The sequence below is a fragment of the Bufo bufo genome, chromosome 6, assembly GCF_905171765.1.
Source record: "Bufo bufo chromosome 6, aBufBuf1.1, whole genome shotgun sequence".
Classification (NCBI taxonomy): domain Eukaryota; kingdom Metazoa; phylum Chordata; class Amphibia; order Anura; family Bufonidae; genus Bufo; species Bufo bufo.
The window spans coordinates 52,406,457-52,427,097 of NC_053394.1; the positions used below are offsets into that span (position 1 = coordinate 52,406,457).

Consider the following 20,641-nt stretch of genomic DNA (forward strand, 5'->3'; position numbering starts at 1 on the left):
TGTCACGCACACCGCCCTAACTGCTGGTGTGATGATCTGGGGAGCCATCGCATATATATATATATATATATATATATATATACATACACAGGTGAAACTAGAAAAATTAGAATATCGTGCAAAAGTCCATTTATTTCAGTAATGCAACTTAAAAGGTAAAACATAACATATGAGATAGACTCATTACCTACGAATTTTTAGCTGCATTAATACAATTCCTTTTAAGTTGCGATACTGAAATAAATGGACTTTTGCACGATATTCTAATTTTTCTAGTTTCCCCTGTATGTATATATATATATAAATATAAATATATATGCGATGGCTCCCCAGATCATCACACCAGCAGTTAGGGCGGTGTGCGTGACATCCCATACAGAACCTGGATTCATCGCAAAATGATACGATCTGTAGCAGTCCAGGTTTCTCATTCATGACACAGCTGCAAACGAAGGTGATGGTGGTTGGCTGTCAATAGCATGACATGTAATGGGCACTGTGACACCAAATTTTCTTCTGCTAAGCAGAAGAAGGGGGGTGTAATAAAGATGCCACCTGTGTCTGGATGGTGGACAACATAATTGGGAGCTGCTCCTTCTCATTCTACTGGTGGTCTGTCTGGGCTGTCCAGAGACTGTTCGTCATGTGTGCCTAACCTCACAACCACTGCTCCCAACAACTCCTAACAGCTACGTCAGCACTGCCTAAATGGTGGGCAATTTGTTGAAACGACCATCCTGCTTCTCTCAGTCCGATGATGCGCTGTCTCCCAAAGTCTTTCAACTGGCAAGATGTCTTTGAGTGCGATGCAGAGGCATGTCTAGGAGTCAATCCTATCACACCAAGAGGTACACTTCTCAAAAGTAGCCTCTGAGAGACTTTTTTTTTATAGGGCAGTGGGAGAAGCACTTTTACAGCCTCCTGTGGCATGACCCAGTGTCTAATTAGACCACACCTCTAATCATTCACATATCTGCCTGAGACATAACTGCATGCAGAGTTTTGCAGCAATTTCTATGTGGGTGCATTATATTTTTTTGTCAATGAGTGTACTTTCCATGGGATAACCCATTTAATGAGAATCTGTCATCTCTCCCGAGATGCCAACATACAAGCTGTGGGGTTGACATTTGAGACCCAGAGAGCAGCATGTTGTTTCTGCCAAAATCTGTCAACGGTCTTAATTTCTGTAGCAGTGAGTTGTTGGATGGGATCAGCAACCCCTCCTCTCCACAGGAGTACGTAGGGGAGGGGGTCCGGCTGAAAGGCCCCCGAAAAGTGAAAATGGCATTGCTCTGTTTCTTTTGTTTATTGATATAACACAATGACAGGGAATGTATTACTAGATTTAGGCCATCTATATTTAAAGCGATTATCCACCTTTTGGTGGCCTTTCAGCTAGAACCCCCCCATGTTGCTGGACCATTGTAGAGAATCATACATACTTGTTCCCCGCCGCAGGCTTTCGGATCTTTCATCCCCCATTGCTGTGCTCTGGGTCCACTTGCCAATATCCGGTTTGACTTGTGTCATGTGTGCTCACTGGCCGCAGTGGTGACTTTTCGCCTGTGGATCGAGTGACCCATTGACATGATACATGGGGAACACATCACCACTGCAGCCACTCATTGGCTGCAGCTGCACACATGGCCCCTATCAAACCACAAGTTGACAAGCGGGACCACAGTGCCGCAGCGGGGGACTCTGAAGAAGCCATAACCCTGTGTAGGGGAAGTTTGGCCAAAAGGCCCCCTAAGGTAGATAACGCATTGAAGTCCCGGAAAACCCCTGTAAATGGTTTCAGATGCTAATTATGTTACTACTAATAAAATATTAATCAGAATGCACTTAGTGGCCATTGTCATCTAGTGTCTCAGCCACACAGAAATTTGTAGAGAGAAGTTCTTGCTTTTGTGCTTTTATTTTTGTGAGGTATCCTGCCCTGTGCAGAGCACTAAGGGGCCGATATGTATGGAGGCATGGCTTATTGTGTGGCCACTGGGAGGTATCTGTATTCAGTAGATTGCTTCCTGTAATATCTCATCAGCACCAGTGCTAATATGACTACATTGACCACCAGAACAGAGATGACCACAACATATAAGCTGCCTTGGTCTGTCTTGACAGGTTCTTCTTTCTTTTCACCGATGGAACCTGTAGAAAGAACCACAACCCTTAGAACATCTTCTTGGTGAATGCATGTACATGACATGATACATTTCATTCTCTACCAACATGGTTTGGTTCAACTGCTTATACATAGTCCAATACATAGGCCCATATGATGGGATGCTAGCCGCTCCCCCCCCCCTCGATAGAAGTGGACTGGTCCAACTTCCTTAAGAAGGGGGGGTTAGCTTGGCAAGCCTGCAGTGAGGGACCATATCCATCTGTTCCCACTCCAAGGGCCTTAAGGACTAGAGATCCAGCTCCCAAGCAACGGAAGTTCTTCAATCTGCAGTGTTTACAGTCAGCAGAGTGATCAGCACTAACGCTATACAGGCTCCACTGCAGGTGAGGAGAAACGTGTTAAGACACCCATCATAACAATGTAGGACAGGCACACTCACAAGCCTGCATTTCACAAGTGGACATATAGCCTTAATTGCCAGCTTATTGCTGTTAGCAAGAAAATCAGGAGAGAGAGACTTTTGCTGGCTAGTATACTCAGAGTCCCATCGTCTGCCACCATACGTCATCATCTGGGGATAGAGATTGCACTTTGTACAAACTACTGCTGGATGTACTACAAGTTTTGTTACTTTACTTCAGGTCTGATTCCTTATACCATCTTTTCACTGCATCGATCCCCAGGAAGTGACGACCTGAGGGAGTACACTGTGACGCAACATCTCATCAGGGCCACTACTACTCCCACCCTCTGCACAGGGGCTTGCTGTACTTGGCTTGTGTATGTTTTAAAGTGGTGAAATGGGCCAAGAGGGCATCTGAGGGTGACCGACTGAAAACAGTGTGGTGAAAATTAAGGTTGCGGTTGACCCATTCAGCCAGTGACTGATAGATGATTTGCCTCTGACAAAATAAAATAGCTCATGCACTAGAAACTTTTGCTCACCCACGTTGTAGGACATCTCACCTGCAGCTTCTGATTCACTGTGACGCTTGAGACGGATGGGTCCAAGCACCGCATTCGTTTTCCATTCCTTGGAGCCCAGATCTCTGCGCTGACGTGTGATACATCCCTTGTTACAGCGGGAATCGGGGTCATTAATGTCACATATTATTAGCCGGCACTGGAGATACACAGACGTATGTGCATTCAGGAACTTGAAGGCATTGAAGCTGAACTGGGCAAATCCACTGCCAGAATTGATGTTCTGGTAAGTGTTGTCTTTTGTACATCTGTAATAGAAAAGAGTTCACGTGGAGACAAATAGTTATATTAAAGGGATTGTCCAGAATGAGGAAAAGGGATCAGAGTTTTCCCCCCCCCACAGAAACAACGCCACAACTGTCCATGGGTTGTATCTGGTATTGCATCCATTCCCCATTCAAGTAAATGGGGCCGAACCTCCATACCAGATACAACCCATGTGGACCGATAATGCTGCGTTTCTCCGAAAATCTGATGATTTTCCCTAATTTTAGGCAGCCCCTTTTAAAACCATAAACTTTAGAACTTCCCTTCTTACCCGCTTCTGATAAGATCGTAATTAGGTGCTTGGAAATCTGCATTGGGGGATGCAAAGCAGGTATCTACAAGTACAGTGAGGTCTTGGTCCTGGGTCTTTACTGAAGCCTCAATGTATACTGGCTCATTGAGGTCGATGAGGTAAGGAGAGTCCAGCACTGGAGTGGTGAAATCCTGTGACGTATAGAAGGCCAAGCTGGCGTCGTATTTGCCATTCTCGTGTAGGCTATGGATGATGTCATCCCGCGTCATGTACATAATCTCTGCTGTAGCGTTATTGTCCAGCTCGCAGGTCACAACGATCTCCAGCCTGTTGACCCTTGTGATCACGCCACTGCTTGGTTTAGCAGAGATTGTATTGGTGTAATAAATAAGGTTGTCCTCTACCTAGAAAAAGGACAACGACAACGTCAATAGAAAGGGAGCATCAGTCCTTCCCTCAGCACGAATATGTTTTCCTACGGTGATATTTTTTTTATCAAACTTTTATGTATTACTTAAAAAGTGGTGTCATCTCAAGTATTAGTAGCATATTGCTGGGATATGTCACCAATGTCTGATAGGTGTGGGTCCCTCTGGGACCTGCAGCTATCTCTAGAAAGGGGCCCTCAAAGTGAAAAAGCACAGCAACCCTCCATTCATTTCAGTGAGTGTACCAAAAATATCTGCTCGCCTGTTTTTGGAAGCCCCATAAATACGAATGGGGAGCTCAGTTTGCTCTACTTTACTTTGCTTGCTCCAGTCTACAGATAGCTGCAGGTCCCATAGGACATTGTTGGCATATGATCCAGTGATGGCTAACCTCTGGCAATCCAGCTGTGGGGAAACTACGACTTCCAGCATGCTTCATTCATTTGTATGGAGTTCTGAGAACAGCCAAGCAAGTATACATTTTGGGAGTCATAGTTTTACCACAGCTGGAGTGCCGGAGGTTAGCCATCACAGGTTCTATGTGGTGTAAGGGCTCGTTCACACCACCGTATGTCTTTGTCAGTGTTTTGCGGGGCGTTTTTCCCAGATCCTTTTTTTGCTTTTTTTTTTTCAGTAGTGTTTCCGGTTCCGTTCCGTTTTTCCGTTATGGCATATACAGTATACAGTAATTACCGTATTTTTCGCCATGTAAGACGCACCTGGCCATAAGACTCACCTGGGTTTTTGAGGAGGAAAATATTTTGAACCAAAAGGTGTGCTTTTGGTGGCTTTTGAACTAATGGTGGTCTGTGGATGACACTATTATGGGGGATCTGTGGATGGCACTGTTATGGGGCATATGTGGATGGCACTGTTATGGGGGCATATGTGGATGGCACTGTTATGGGGGATCATTGTGGGGGCATCTGTGGATGACACATATATAGCATCTTATGTGTCATCCACAGATCCCCCATAACAGTGTCCCTGTGTAGTGAATGGGGGTCGGCATCTGTGTCTCTAATGGCAGCGGGGCCCGATGCAGTCACTGTATTCTACTACACCGGGCCCCGCTCTCTGTAGTATACGGTAATCATATCTAACTTGTGGGTATTGTAATCATCTTAAATCTAGCGCTGTACTACTTACAACTAACTTCTTGGCAGTCAGGAGGCCGGGCGGGCGCTCGTAGCGTAGCTCACTACGCTCACTGCGCCTGCGCCGCCTGCTTCATTCATAAAGTGGGCGGCGCGGCGCAGTGAGCATAGTGAGCTACGCTACGAGCGCCCGCCCGGCCTCCTGACTGCCAAGAAGTTAGTTGAGAGACAGCTATATATTTCTATGTGTAGGGATGAATAAATGAAAGTTAGTCAATCACTGAATGCAGGAGAAGGTGAATGCCAGGTCTAAAAAAGGGGACGGGGAAGGGGACAGATCATTCATAATTTAGTACGCCATTTTTAGGCATAGAAAATGGTCTAAATGTAAGACAGCAAGGAAGCTGGCGTAGATTTAGATCGGCGCTAGATAGGCCAAAGTTATGGAGAGGCCGGCGCCAGCGCAGGGGCTTATGAAGATCTACAACACCGGTCTTAATAAATGACCCTCTAAAACTGGTGGAAAGGAAAACTGTCTTTGTTGCCCATAGCAACCAATGAGATTCCACCTTTCATTTTTCAGAGCTCCTTTGGAAAATGAAAGGTGGAATCTGATTGGTTGCTATTGGCAACTAAGCAAGTTCTACTTTACACCAATTTGACAAATGACCCCATTCTCTTGAATGGAACTGAGACGCCATACCAAACATGATGTAAAAGGTACGTGAGATTTATCAGATCTCGTTCACTTTGCTGGCACTGTATTATGCTGTGTTTTTTTTTCCCAGATGAGATTTTGTGCTGTAAAAACCGTGTGTAATCCGCAACGTGTTCAATTGCCCTAAATATTAACTCTTCTGGGAAAAAAGAGGAATGGGAGAGGGTGTGGAGTGTGTAAGTCCTTGTCTCACCTTTTTAACCGTGCCGCATCCATAGTACGGCACCTCAAATACCAAAGGATCGGCTGACTGAGCGACACAGGAAGGATCGATCAGGGTCAGGTTGGAGGCGCTGTATCCCTGAGCATTGATAAAAGCTGGATTGAGAACAACCAGCATGGAGTCGCCCGAACAACTCATTGAACCTGCAAGAGAGCACAGAGCCCCGAAATGATTGGTTCAGTCATTACAAGAGGTAACGAGTAGTGATGAGCGAACTTCATGTTTCAGCGTTCGGGTTCCGGTTTTCTGGCCAGACGGATCCGTTATGCAGCCCATAGACTTCTATTTTGACAGAATGCAAAACCTCCTAAAGGCTTCCATTATGCGTTCCATCCTAGAATTCCGTTATAGCCCGTGGTGACGGAATCCATAACGGAATTTGCCAGAAAACCTGAACGCCGAACTCGAACATCATAAAATGAAGTTCGCTCATCACTAGCAATGAGAGAAAAGTCCTGATCCTTTCATTTGTAATACTTCTAATAGTTTACAGAAAGGGTAAATAAGGCCGGATTCACATTACTGTTATTTTTCTGTTCTTCTGGTCCTTCAGTAGAAAAGAGAAAAAAAAAACGGATCCTGAAAAAAAAAAAAGAAACAGATCCTGAACATTAGTTATGCACATTTGGCATCCGTTTGAGCCATTTCCATCAGAGATCCGCTATTTTACATAAATTGCTGAAACGAATGCCAAACGTGAATAACTGATCAGCTCAGGATCAGTCTTTTTTTTTATCGGATCTGTTTTTTTCTGTTCTTCTGACAGATCAGAAAAACAGAAAAATAACGGCGATGTGAACTCGTCCTAAACTGTGTCTCATGCAGATTTACTCCAGGTATTACCCCTGTGACACTGAAAGTGGCAAAAAGTCACGACAGATCCACAACAGAATGAGCATGTCGGGTGCACAATCGATGCAGAAGGGGATAAAATGTGTAAAACTTGCCTTGTACTATAATCTGCTCCATATTCAAAGGGGTTTTCTGAAACTTTTTTAACTGATGACCTACCGTAAGGATAGGTCATCGGTATCTGATCAGTGGAGGTCTGACACCCGACACCCCCTCCAATCAGCTGTTTAAGAAGGCACCATCGCTCCTGTGAGTGCCGTGGCCTTCTCGCATGTTCTCCTAGGCCAGTGACATCATGTTCATCAGTCACATAGCCTTGGTGCAGCTCAGCTGCAATACCAAGCACAGCCGGTATACAACGTTGCTCAAAGGAGCGCCGCAGACTTCTCAAAAAGTTGATCGGCCAGAATACTGGTTGTCGGGCCCCCACCGATCAGATACTCATGACCTGTCCAGAGGATAGGTGTTCAGTTAAAGGGGGTTGTCCGGGCTTTTACTATTGATGACCTATCCTCAGGATAGGTTATCAATATCAGATCGTGGGGGTCCGATACCCAGCACCCCCCGCCGATCAGCTGTATACGGAGACGGCGCGCACAGTGCGCACGCGCTGTCTCCGTTCTCTCTCGCCGTTCACCGCTGCTGTCTATGGCAAAGACCATAGACCGCAGCAGCGTACAGGAAGTGAGAACTGAGACGGCACGTGCGCACTGTGCATACAGCTGATCAGCGCGGGTGCCGGGTGTCAGATCCCCACCGTTTTGGTATTGATGATCTATCCTGAAGATAGGCCATCAATAGTAAAAGCCCGGAAAACCCCCTTTAACCTATGCAAATCAGTAGATAATCCAACCCATATGGATTTACCCAAAGTCTTCATGCACACCCCCATACTGCTCTCAGAGTTATATGGAACTGTATTATGGCACCATACTGTATCTATATATGCTTCATCACATACCATCAGCTATCTCAACCAGTCCCATAGAGATGAATGGAGCAGCTGCAAGCATGTGCAACCAACACTCCATTCCCTTTGGGAACTCCGAGACCCCATTCTCGTGATCAAAGGGGGTCCCTGGGGTGTACCTACCATGGAGGCACTATGAGATCTGTGTACACCCCTCGTCTATCTGCCACCAATCAGACAGTTATCACCTATCCCATCGGTTAATGATATGTTCCTATGGGGAAGGGAGGACAACCTCTTTAACAGAGATGTGTCCATCCTACCCATCTGTATTCCTCCACTAGTCACTTATAGCTCTGCTGTTTCTTGGTTGCAGAGAGGAACAATAGTACTAATATCCAGGTGCAGTCTTTATAGGCCTATCTATCTATCTATCTATCTATCTATCTATCTATCTATCTATCTATCTATCCCAGCAAGCCTATATGTCCTGGTTTGATGCTGTGATATTATGATAGGTCATTGTGATAAGAAGAATTATAATAATCCGTGATGGCAGCCCAAGACAGGGTTGTAGGTCTCCTCTGTAACATTGTAGTTTGAAGACCATGTAAAGTCTACACAAGGAGTATCTGCCATTTGTCCCTGTGATGATCTCCAGTCTAGCACATACCCCCCTGCACTGGGCATCAGTCACCGCTACGTATAGATGAAGATGCACCGTCTCTGTACTTACTGTCGCTGGATTCAGGTAATGCTGAATATTTAACAGAGAAACCAAAATAGGAGTTTGCGTAATCTGCGCTAAACAGCAAAGTCAAAGAATTGGAAGTGGTCTGCAGCTCTGCGGTTCTCCGACCACACAGGACATCCAGGAGAGGTGCGTTAGTGTCTGGACCATCGTAGACCGCAATTAAGTCAAATCGACAGAGAGCATCAACTTCTACACTGTATCAGGAAAACAAAGTAACAAAATAACATTACAATTAAAGGGGTTCTGTAGTTTATTAGTTTATTTAAACTGATGATCTATCCTCTGGATAGATCATCAGCATCTGATCGGCGGGGGTCCGACACCCTGGACCCCCACCGATCAGCTGTTTGAGAAAGCAGCGGCGCTGGCAGTAGTGCCGCGGCCTTCTCGCTGTTTACCGCTGGCCCAGTGATGTCACGACTAGTATCATCTGGCCTGGGCACGGATAAGCTCCATTTCAGTAAACAGAGCTTAGCCGCGCCCAGGCCAGATGATACTAGTCGTGACGTCACTTAGCCTGCGGTAAACAGTGAGGAGGCCGCGCCGCTCCCAGAGCGCCACTGCCTTCTCAAACAGCTGATTGGCGGGGGTCCCGGGTGTCAGACCCCGGCCGAACAGATGCTCCTGATCTATCTATCCAGAGGATAGATCATCAGTTTAAACAAACTGCAGAACCCCTTTAAAATATCAGCAAATTACGATGGATAAAGCTGGAAAAGCAGCTGCAGAATGACTCGTTAGGCCTCATGCACACGACCATAACGTCCATGTCCGATGGGCATATTTTTTGAATCGCACTAGTGGACCCTTGAATTTCTGTCCACATCCGTTTGGGTGTTTCACAAATTATAGAACATCTACTGTTCTTGTCCATAGCCAGTTCTAGTAGAAAAGTGCGGCACGCACACAACCGGTATCTGTATTTTGTGGATTTGTGAACTGCATAATGGATATAGTTTTGTGCATGAGGCCGTAAAGAGGAGCTCTACACTTCTCCGGACATGTCTGTTTTTGTATCTACTTGCATCCCCTATGAAATAACAATTCTGAAGCATCTGTCATCATCTGTACTCTACGTTGTCTCTATTATTCCTTCTAGAAGTTTGGGAAAAAAAGATATAACTGGGTGTTACCATTTAGGGGGGTGTCCCTGTATAGTCTAACACTATCCGATCAGTGCACTGGAAACACTATCCAATTACAGACTAGAAAAAAAAAGTCCATGTGAGTTTAGCCATATAGCCACCTTGGCTCTCACTTCAGCAAATGGCAGTTATCATGTAGATAAAGTTAATCCAAGGCACTTACTAATGTATTGTTATTGTCCATATTGCTTTCTTTGCTGGCTGGATTCATATTTCCATCACATTATACACTGCTGGTTCCCTGGCGTTACAGCCACCGCCGCGGCGCAGATACGCAATGTCCGGGACAGGAGCTGCTGGACATGGGTGACTATGTGCGCTCCCACAGTCCCGTCCACCGGAGAGGCCAGCACTTTTTTCTGTACTGTGCAAGCACGACCACCACTGCTGGATTGCAGGGTGGTCGTAACCACTGGATATGAGCCGTGTATAATGTGATGGAAAATTGAATCCAGCCAGCAAAGGAAGCAATATGGAGAATCACAATACATTAGTAAGTGCCTTGTAATTACTTTCTCTACATGATAAATGCTATTGGCTGAAGTCAACCCCTTAAAAGTTCACTTATTTAGGAATTGTCTTTCAATGAAACTTACAAGATTTCACTGAAAGAAAGCTTCAGTTTCGTATTCTTTGGTGCTTCCAGGTGCCACAAACAGAATGCAAAGTGTGGATGGCGATTGGGATAATTGGGACTGGAGATGATTCCTGAATAACCTTGGAGATCGTCTCCGCAGTTAAGATCTAAAGAAAAGAAAAGACATCATTTAATTTCAACACAATTTAAATACAAAATACGCCAGGAACTATATATTGTAGAGTCTGCAAGTCTGGACTGACTAAGGACTTATTGAGATGAGCGATGTACAACTCATCCATGCTCCATCCGCTATGGACCGAGGATATTCTATTCATGTGGAATCCTTAGAGTCTCTGTGTTCTGTTGACCATTTTTCAGGTTGTCAGTATGTCTTTCGTCTCTTACATCCGTAAAAAAAAAGCAAGAATGCCCACCCAGCGTCTTCTAGCATTCATCCGTGAAAAGTGGACCACACACACGTGCTTCCCATTTTATTCACAGAACAACTGACTTGAATGGAAGAGCGTAGTGTAAAATTTGGACCAAAATAGTGCATGCTGCCATGTGAAGAAAACCGGACAGTGTTCAGTCTATGTGCTGAGCCCTTAAAGGGATTGTCTGGTTTTAAATTCCTCCCTCCACTTTTGCCAGTGGGACTCCTGAAGAAACATCCTTAACTGCCTTCTGCCACTGGTTGCATCTCCGCACCGACAAGGCCATGTGCGCCGCAGCAGCCAATAACTGGCCTCAGCAGTGATGTGACCCAGCTGTGATATGCCGCTTGTGGAGTCATTGTCCGCAATGGTGCACTTGACCCCGTCTGTACAGATGTTGACAGCCAGGGAGCATGAACAGACGAGGAATAGGTAAGTATGTTTCTTTTCATAGGTCCTGCTGGCTGCAGGAAGGGGGGGGGGGGGGGTCGGGGTTGGTTGTGGATGAGATAAAAAAAAATCAAAAATCCAAGATAGCCCCTTTAATGTCACAAAGTCACATCTTAGATTCATTGTTTTAAAATAGATTTTCAGTGTTTTAAAATGCATAAACCAAAGCATTGTCAGACATGTGCCTTTTTTTTTAAAGTGGCATTTTATTTTGCGTTGTTTTTTACTTGCGTTTTTTTCCTGGTGTCTGTCTTTCCTATAGAAAGACAGGGAGCTGGAATGGAGCAGCGGGGGGGAGCAGGCGAGTAGAGTTTTTTTCAACAGTCTGGCCTTGAATTTTTTTTTTAAAAGTGCACAAACAGGCTGGGTTCACATGTAGCAGATACATCACTGATTCACTATTGGGGATTTTCATGTGGCAAGTTCTCAGTGTTGTACATTACCAGTGAACCAGTGAATTTGATGAGATGTTAAGAAATCTCATCCACTCGCTGGGTAAAAAAATCTGCAGTGTAAATTGACCTGCCGCAGATTTGGAAATCCGTATGCAACATGTCAATTTGTGCTGTGGATCTCCGCCGTGGATTTTTAACATTTGCAATGGAGAGGGTGAAGTCCAAAGCTTTTTTTTTTTTTGCCACAGGTCTGTGGCAAAATCCACAACAGACTTTTCCGCTGTATTTTCCATTCCATATAGACATACCCATAAAGTAACGTCTGAACACTGGGCCAGATTTATCATTAGCTCAGGTCAGAATAATGGAGTGAAAAAGTCCCCAAAAAAGTCCCAAACGCTAAAACTGCGCACAAATTTGCGACTTTTTTCTGCTCTGCACTATGCTCGCCAGTTTTCTGAAAGTGGGCGTGTTTTCTTATGTAAATGAATCTCTAGACAGATTTACTATTGGGACTATTTAAAAAGTCGCAAAAAAGTCGCAATTTCACTCCAGTGTGGACCATGTTTATCTTATGAGACTTTTTAATAGAACATGCAACTTTTTCATAAAAACGTGCGACTTTTTCGTAAAGATGTGCGACTTTTGTAAAGCTGCTTACTGACGGATAAACTGCTACCGTCATGCCACATTTTACAGTCTTAAAGGGCCGATCATAAATCTGACTTGGCTAAAACTGACTTTAGCCATATGTTAAAGTGGAGTGAGCTGTCAGAGTAATGATAAATCTGGCCCACTGTGTTTTTGAAACATGCTATGAAAAACGGCAACCAAAAATTTGGCATTTTTCACAAAAATGCTGTGTATGAAGCCAGTCAAAAACAGTTGTCCAGGGTCATGAAGTTGGGTGAGGTCTGGAGCTGAGAACCACTACCTTGTAGAATACTCTAGCTGTATAAGATCCCCACATGTCAGCAGGGGCAGATGGAAATCTGTAGGGGGATTTGAAGGGGTTGACTCATGAAAATAACCCTTTTCATATATCCTATTATGGGCATTTGGATGAGGGGGAGGGGGTGACCCACTTGAGATCCATCTAGTATACTTATCAGTATATGAGCCACAATTACGAGCAGCTCTGATGGACTCAAGCCATTCTTGTATTCCAAGGAGACCATTCATTTGAATGGCCACCATGTGATAATATGACCATTTTGAATGGCAGCCAAGTACAGTAATAATGTCCCTGCAGAGAAAATGCTTGGCTGGTGGCTTTGCCTGCTAAGATCAGCCAGAGGTGCTAGGAGCAAAAACCAGGGCATTCAGTTGAACGCTCTGGTGGGCACATTTTGTCTGATGGGGCAGCCCCTTTATGTCTCCTCCTGAAGTTTTACTTCATTTCTGAACCATAAAACTGAAGATCCCTTTCAGCCAATTTATAAGACCATCACTAGCATTGAAAGTTTGGAAAATTCTTGTGTGATTGTTGGAAAACACAAGAAAACCCAGGAAATGATAATGTATGATCAATGAATTGTCATGATAAGTTTGCATCCACTGTCCGGAAATGATTGTCCTTGCTCCATAAATATACAAATATCCCTCTTACCACTTCTTGGGAGATTCAGTTATCATTACATCTATAGTCACATTTATAAGATGTGAGAGAATTATTTGCCTTTTTGGTCAAGAATTTGGGGCAATTTTTACCATGTGATACTGATCTCTTACCAATGTCTGGAGTAACAGAGTAGTATAAGAAATATGCTGTCCTTGCATATACTGTAGAGTCAGTGGACACCCTGATATCCACATTGCCTTCAGATTCAAACACATTAATCTTGGGAGAATTTGGACACAGGACTCCTAAAACATCATTGTTCTCATCAAAGATAGTAATATTTTCTTGGGAACAATCTGCAGATGGATTCAAGCTGAGAAAAGAAAAGAAAATATGTACAGAAATACTGATGATTTACAGAGAACTTAAAGGGGTTGGTCCATCTGGGACATTAATTGAATATTGCTAGGATATGACATCAATTTCAGATAGGTGTAGTTCCTACCTCTGGGACCCACTCATATCTCCTGCATGAGGCCCATGAAATGAACAGAGAACAGCCAAGCATGCAAGGCCAGCCTCCGTTTAATGCTATGGGAGTTTCAAAAATAGCCAAAGACCAGCTTGGCTATTTCTGGCAGTCCCATAGTGATGAATGGAGAAATGGCCGCACTTCTCTATTCACCACTATGGGACTTCCGAAAAAACAGCAAAACTCGCTCAGCTATTTTCCGAACTCCCATAGAGTTGAATGGAGAGCACATAGTGCATGTGGGGTTCACTCTTATTCACTTCGGGGCCCCGTTCTGGAGATTGGAGTGGTTCTCAGAGGTGGGACCTGAACCTGACATTTAGGGCATATCCTAGTGATATGCTGTCAATGACCCAGATGGGCCAACCCCTTTAAACAGGTTTAAACTAACTTTTCACACAACGCTGCATAAATCAATACGAAAGGTGAATATGAGAAACTTTGTAATATATGTTATCACAGAAAAATGGTGACTTAAGATGCAACAATGTGCCCCAAAAATCAAAGCCTTGGTGTGAAATAAGCCAATAGGTAGTAGAACGTTAGACAAAAGTGTCTAGCCATGCACCAAATCCATCAAATGGCGTCGAAGAATACCCTGTCTACATTTTAGACAAATTAGTAAAATCTGCCTCTACATGCTTGGCCTAAAAAATGCAATGTAATGTCATATTTTTGCAAGATGATATAGATATAGCTCAGTGGTTAGCACTGGTGCCTTGCAGCATTGGTGTCCTAGGTTCAAATCCGACCAAGGACAACATCTGCATTGAGTTTGTATGTTCTCCCTGTGTTTGGGTGGGTTCCTCCGGGTTCTCCGATTTCCTCCCACACTCTAAAGACATACTGATAGGGAACTTAGATTGTGACCCCTATTGGGGACAGTGTGATGCTAATGTCTGCAAATCGCTGCGGAATATGGCAGTGCTATAAATGCATAAAACAAATATATAATGTATGATGTAAACTACTACATGTATCAGATCATGCTGTCTGGAAAAGGCCTATAGTCAACTGGCCACGGATCCAACCCTTCAATATACTCAGAGGCTTTTGACCACATAGTGGTTGACATGGAGGGTAAGACTATGCTTCCATGGACTGTTATTTTAGATGTGTAACCAGTGTTACTGTTGCACAAAACCATTAGTTCCCAGACCTACTGGTCATAGATGACTTTACAAACACTTATTATCCTTAGTCCAAGTCTATCACTCAAGGATTTATCGTTTGAGTGGCTACAAGCTATAAGAGTAGTCTTCAAAAAGTCCAATATAAAATGGCAGGATGTCTTTGTTCTTACTCGAGGACGGAGAAGATGACTCTTGTGGTCAAATTGCTTGGTCTTTCTATGTTCCAGGTGCACTGAAAGTCTTCCTGAACTTGGATTTGAACAGGTTTATAAGGATCTGTAAAGCTGACTCCACATCGTGCTGAATGCCAGAAGAAAAAAAAAGTAAATTAGGATTTATCTTGTTGGCACATTAAGTAGAATAAAATCAGAATAAGAAAAATCTTGTTTAAAAATGTGAAAACTCTGGATAATCTGTTTTCTTGTTAAAGGGGTTGTCCGGGCTTTTACGATTGATGACCTATCCTCAGGATTGGCCATCATTATCAGATCGATGGGGGTCTGACACCCAGCACCCCTGCCGATCAGAGTGCACATGCCGTCTCTCTTCCTGTCAGCTGCTGCTGTCTATGGCAAAGACCATAGACAGCAGCAGCGGACAGGAAGAGAGAGGGGAGACAGCATGCGCACACTTTCCGAGCCATCTCCTCAAACAGCTGGACCCCCAGCGATCTGATATGGATGACCAATCCTCAATAGTAAAAGCCTTGACAACCTCTTTAAGCACTGACATGTTGATCTCATTTTGGGGGTCCAGAATAAAGATTATAATTCACAGTTTACAGATGACCACCACATGAGCGCTTACAGCTCTTTCATTTTGTGGATTATTATATTATATATTTTCATTGCCTTTTTGTTGTTTAATCTCATTTTTTATTTTTTTTTGGAAGGGGGGGGGGGGGGGGTGCATAAAGGAACCTAGCTCACTTAATGCAGATCTGAACCAAGTGCACCACCTGAGAATAAAAAGTTACTGCATTGTAAAAGATGCCACCTGTCCCGTTCCCATCTGCTTAAAAGAAATGCCTAGCCTTACTATTTGTATTTTTTTTAACCATCCTCTTGCAGGAGAAAACAGTCAAGAAAAAGAAGCCAGCTCAGTCCTGTGTTTTTGAGTATATGCATCCTGTTTTGCAGAGGAACTGTGAAGAAAGAACTCTTGGGACAGCTCAATTCACAATATGGGCGGTGGGGGTTACTGCAAAAGGTTGAATGTTATAAATAATGTTATATTGCTAAAGTGAAATGTACTGACTTAATGTGTCTTTGTACCTAATAGCACTGTATGTACAGGCCAGGGTTAAACACCTCAAGTCAGCCCCTTTTAGGTTACGTGGACCTGGGTCAACCCCTGTTAGAGGGAGTTTCCAGCCTAACTGTGCTACAGAAAGGACATATGTTGTGTGAGCTACTCAGGACTAGGTCCAAGTTTCAGAGAACCATCATTTCTGAGTCTACAAGTACTTGAGCAAGTTATTTTAATAATTGGGAAGAACCTGTGTAGGGATCTCCACAGGTCCTACAAAGTTAGCAAACAAGGGTGTTGGGAAAAGTCAGAGCGAGAGAGAGAGAGAGAGAAAGAGAGAGAGAAAGGAAATTAGAAGGTCTACAATCTTCAAGGCCATGCACTGGAGTCAAACAGCAAGGTATTGTGCAGATGGCACAGAGAGACTTTGCAGATGTGAGAGGGAACATTGCTAACAGACCCTTCTACGCCATGAGACAGTCTGGCCAGCTGTGTCCTAAATCTGTAACCCTCTACATTGAAAAATGTAGAATATATTTTGTGGGACCACCCATTTAACCTAGAAAGACCACATCATGGAGTCAACCCGCTGTCAACATTAACCTTCGTATGACAGATTTGTCAGGGTGCTTTTATAGAAGCCACAATACAGATGTGAACAGAGCCTTACAGAGGGCAGTACATTGGTTGTTACAGCCAGTTCACAGCAGAACACATATGTGCATGCAATACTACACAGAACAAGAACAATGAACCAACAGCAGCTTATTGATGGTTTTCAGGTGCCAACAGGAGATTTTTTTCTACAGTAGTTAGAGTAAAATGAACTGAAAATAGGTAAAAAAAATAGCAAAAAACTGTAATAAAGATATAGAAGATTATACATTTGGGGAATGTTAGTCCAAACCAGAGCTCATGTGGTTTATCATAGTGATATCTTGTAAGCCTCCATGCTTTCATCTCCCTTATAAATTACTTTATTATATGGATTACTCCAGTTTATTAAGGTTTAAAAATCACTATTTTCTGGAGAGCCTAAACTTGGTGTTTACTTTATTGCGACATTACTGTGACCATAGCAGGTGTCTAGACTAAGAACTGAAAATAACATTCCTTGGGAGAGATAACAAGTCTCCTTGACAGGCTTTGCCTAATATTCTACGAAATCTTCTAATCTGTAGATTATCGTAGTATGATTTAACTCCTATACTTTTTGCCCATATAGTGAATACGTGCAGCATATGCTATCATTAAACTATAATGTAGACAGTACTGTCTACCATGTGTATACCTGTTTTAGTTGCCATTTATGGGTTATCTGCCATCTTCATTCCTTCTTCTCCTCTGTTGTAGTTCCACTAATGCAGCCTGCATTTCCATTGATACCTCTGGCTTTTCAGAGCCATCAGGATGGAGTGTCTTCTCACTGCACTTGCTTTACTCTAAATCCTATCTAAGAGCAGCGAGTAATAGATCAGTGAGCAAGAACTGCAGTCCCCTGACTCCCAGCCTGTCTGCCCTCTCTCCTGCATGTGAGAGGCTTCTCCCAGTCAATTCTTACAAGCAGGAGGCATGAGGAGCAATGTGAAGCTACATCTCATAAATACACTGTAGGTTCTGCACACAGCACACACAGATACAAGTATACATGGTGTACATGTTATAACTCTGCAGCTTATCATTTTATGGTCTAACCTACTATATCACTGCACTCCTCAATTCTGTAGTTCACAGAAAGTCAGCAACACAGAAAAGACCGATCTACTGCCTACACTGCTTTGAATTGGTGGTCAGACTGGGATCACAGGTCAGCTGCTCATAATAAAAGGAATCCAACAGCTGGGATGAAACAAATTACACAGCTAAAATACTCTTAGTGAGTTAGATGTCCAGTTAGATGGACGTTAGATGAGATAGTATGAAGCCGATTAGTCCAGTAATAATCCCATAACTGGTGTTGACTGTTCTCTGACGTTTACCATAGGGAAACCGTTCTTGTCCATTTGAGATTTCAACCCATTAGATCAGCTGTTGACCTCAAGAGAAGCTTTGTCAAAAATGTCTTCATATCGGAATAGAAATAACATGTCTATTTGGTCAACCTAAGCAAGCAAGTTTTGGACAGATACAATAGTTGTCCGCTTAATGATCCTAGTTGTCCCCCATCTATGGCCATTTTATGCAGTTTTAATACTGTAATTCACTGTTTTAAAAATTTAATTATGTAACTATGAAATTGCATCACAGATTTGCATTATTTTCATGGGGCTTTAACTAACTAAGACATTTATGGTATATCTGCAAAATATATCTTGAATGCCATTAGTGGTGTTTCCATCTTTGGGACTCCCATCTATCAGGAGAACAGGAGTCCCCAGACTCCAAACCCACATATTTGGTTTGTGCTGGGTTTGATTGTGGTAGGGTTACATAGCCCTATGAAACAAGACACCTGTGAATGTGACATAGATGCCCAAGATAGAAAAACCTCTTTAAAACAAAATGTTCGGTTCATGCACCTTAGGTGTCCTCGAAGCCCAATGCAAATTTCCTACATGCCACCAATAGAACAAATATTTCCCATCCCTTTTTTTTTTTTACCATGAACCCATGAAAATTTTTGTCCCACCTGGGGTACTTCTAAAAGTATCCCATCCATACTGTAGAAATGTCAACCCTCGCTAATTCTGGTTTCCAGAGAATCCTGAAGTGGGTTACCAACACCAGGTTTCCACTGAGCCCTGGTTGGGGAAGAATGGTGTGAAGCAATATACTGCTAAAATGATTGTGTCTATAGTTATTATGGGCATTACTTACCCTCAGGTACCACAGATTTCTCTTGCGCTAATGAATTGGTGACAAGAAGGAGCAGGGTTATTAGATGCCCTGCAGGAGACATTTTAGAAGAAAGTGTTAGCAAAAGAGCTCACATGAATATTAAGTAAAGGAAAGTAAACAATTACATATATATATACCGGCCATGTCCTTGATAAAAAGTTCTTTGAGGCACAGCTGGCAATTCTCAGTCTATATCTCTGCGTGATGATAGCAATGTTTCGGAAATCAACAGCTGCATATTTCTCATGCATGGTTTAGTACAAACATCCATCATGTCTGTTCTTGGTACTGTACCTATCTAATAAATAGCCTCAAAATAATTCCGGTAGTCCAACATTTTGTTCCCATTCAAACCAATCAGAAATTAAAAAATATAGCAGTAAGCAAACATTGGTTCTCCTGAATATTGTTCATTTACCTTCAAGACAAGGGTATACATACTATAGATGCAGGTCATTTGGCTTCTATAGGAGCATTGGAGAGAGGAGGTCCAGGTTGCCTTTATTCCTTATTTTAATGGTTGGGAAGAACCTGTGTAGGGATCTCCACATGTCCTACAAAGTTAGCAAACAAGGGTGTTGGGAATTAAACAAGAGATCCAGAAAAGGGCAAAAACCCACCAAGTCAAGTGGTTACTGGTGTTAACTAGAAGGGAGCCACATTTGAATCTTTTTAATGGGGCCCATCTCTACTTCATACCTCCATGGTTTAAGGGTACTTATTTTTACAATGTCAAAGTGGCAAGTCAAAAGTATTGATTGGTGGAAGTCCTGGTGCTGAGACCACCACCAACTGGTGAAAACAACAAGGAGCAGAAGAACTCAGTTTGGCGCTGTGCCCTTATGTTTCTTCTTGGTGTGCAGATTCATGGAAATATCATAGGCCAAGAAGAAATGTCCCGAAACAAAAGGGAACAGTGTTCTGTTGAGTGCTTCTGCCCCTTTGTTTTAAAGAATATTGAGGGTCTAGCCACCTGGACCTCCATAGATAAAAATATATGACATGAAAGACATTTGCAAAAATGATAGCTACCAGCTAATGTTGACAGCTCGATCGAGGACTCAGCCTGGCACTGCATTACATGGTTACCTATCTGTTTGCATGAGCCCCATACAACATCTTCTCTGCAGAGAAGTTAGCAGCACTGCAGTTTCTACTGGAGATATCACTGTGCAAAGAATACAGTGCATCAAATGTAGTATTGCAATATACAAAATATATAAAATATTGTTAGGTTCGTATGTACATTACATTTTCCTCTCTGGTAGCGCCCTTTTGTTTCTTCTGTGATTGGTTGACCTTCTCCTGCATTCAGTGGTGGACCAACGTGCTCAGCAGCTTGCCGGTTCCCTTCCTCGTCTCATTGATGGTGTAGTGATCTCATAGTGAAGCGGCCCAAACGCCTTTCATTCATTCGTCCATCTCTACTTTTTAATTCATAAAAATATATGGCTATATCTCTCTTTAGACAGTGGAGAAGGAAATTGGGGGCATTAAATGCCATAGTGCTATTTATTAGTGGAATCGTTGGCCTCTGTGTGAGGGACTATTTTCTATGCAGAGGAATTTAGAGAGGAATTTAAATGGATTCTCCAGGAATTCATTATAATGGCCACCAGCAACCCATCCTAGATCATATAACTTCCATCTAATTGTATTGCAGTAACTCTCGTCTACAGTGAGATAGAAGTGATGTCATCCATGCCTA

At 43.2% G+C, this 20,641-nt stretch overlaps 1 protein-coding gene across 3 annotated transcripts; it reads right to left on the bottom strand.

Annotated features, from left to right (window-relative positions):
* Positions 1-370: 370 nt before the first annotated feature.
* On the bottom strand, positions 371-20,206 carry CUZD1 (CUB and zona pellucida like domains 1). Of its 3 annotated transcripts, XM_040437074.1 has the most exons (11): positions 20,185-20,206; positions 19,375-19,487; positions 18,913-18,981; positions 15,018-15,147; positions 13,353-13,555; positions 10,359-10,506; positions 8,600-8,811; positions 6,072-6,244; positions 3,654-4,039; positions 3,098-3,363; positions 371-2,154 (listed from the first exon to the last, which is right to left on the bottom strand). In XM_040437074.1, exons 2-11 carry the CDS (start codon positions 19,388-19,390, stop codon positions 1,985-1,987), a joined length of 1,773 nt encoding a protein of 590 aa, XP_040293008.1. In that variant the 5' UTR covers positions 19,391-19,487; positions 20,185-20,206; the 3' UTR covers positions 371-1,984. The 3 variants fall into 3 exon arrangements, with proteins under 3 accessions (XP_040293008.1, XP_040293010.1, XP_040293009.1); XM_040437076.1 differs by lacking the exons at positions 19,375-19,487; positions 20,185-20,206 and adding an exon at positions 17,387-17,544 and having other exon boundaries at positions 18,913-19,012; XM_040437075.1 differs by lacking the exons at positions 19,375-19,487; positions 20,185-20,206 and adding an exon at positions 17,387-17,548 and having other exon boundaries at positions 18,913-19,010.
* Positions 20,207-20,641: the final 435 nt, after the last annotated feature.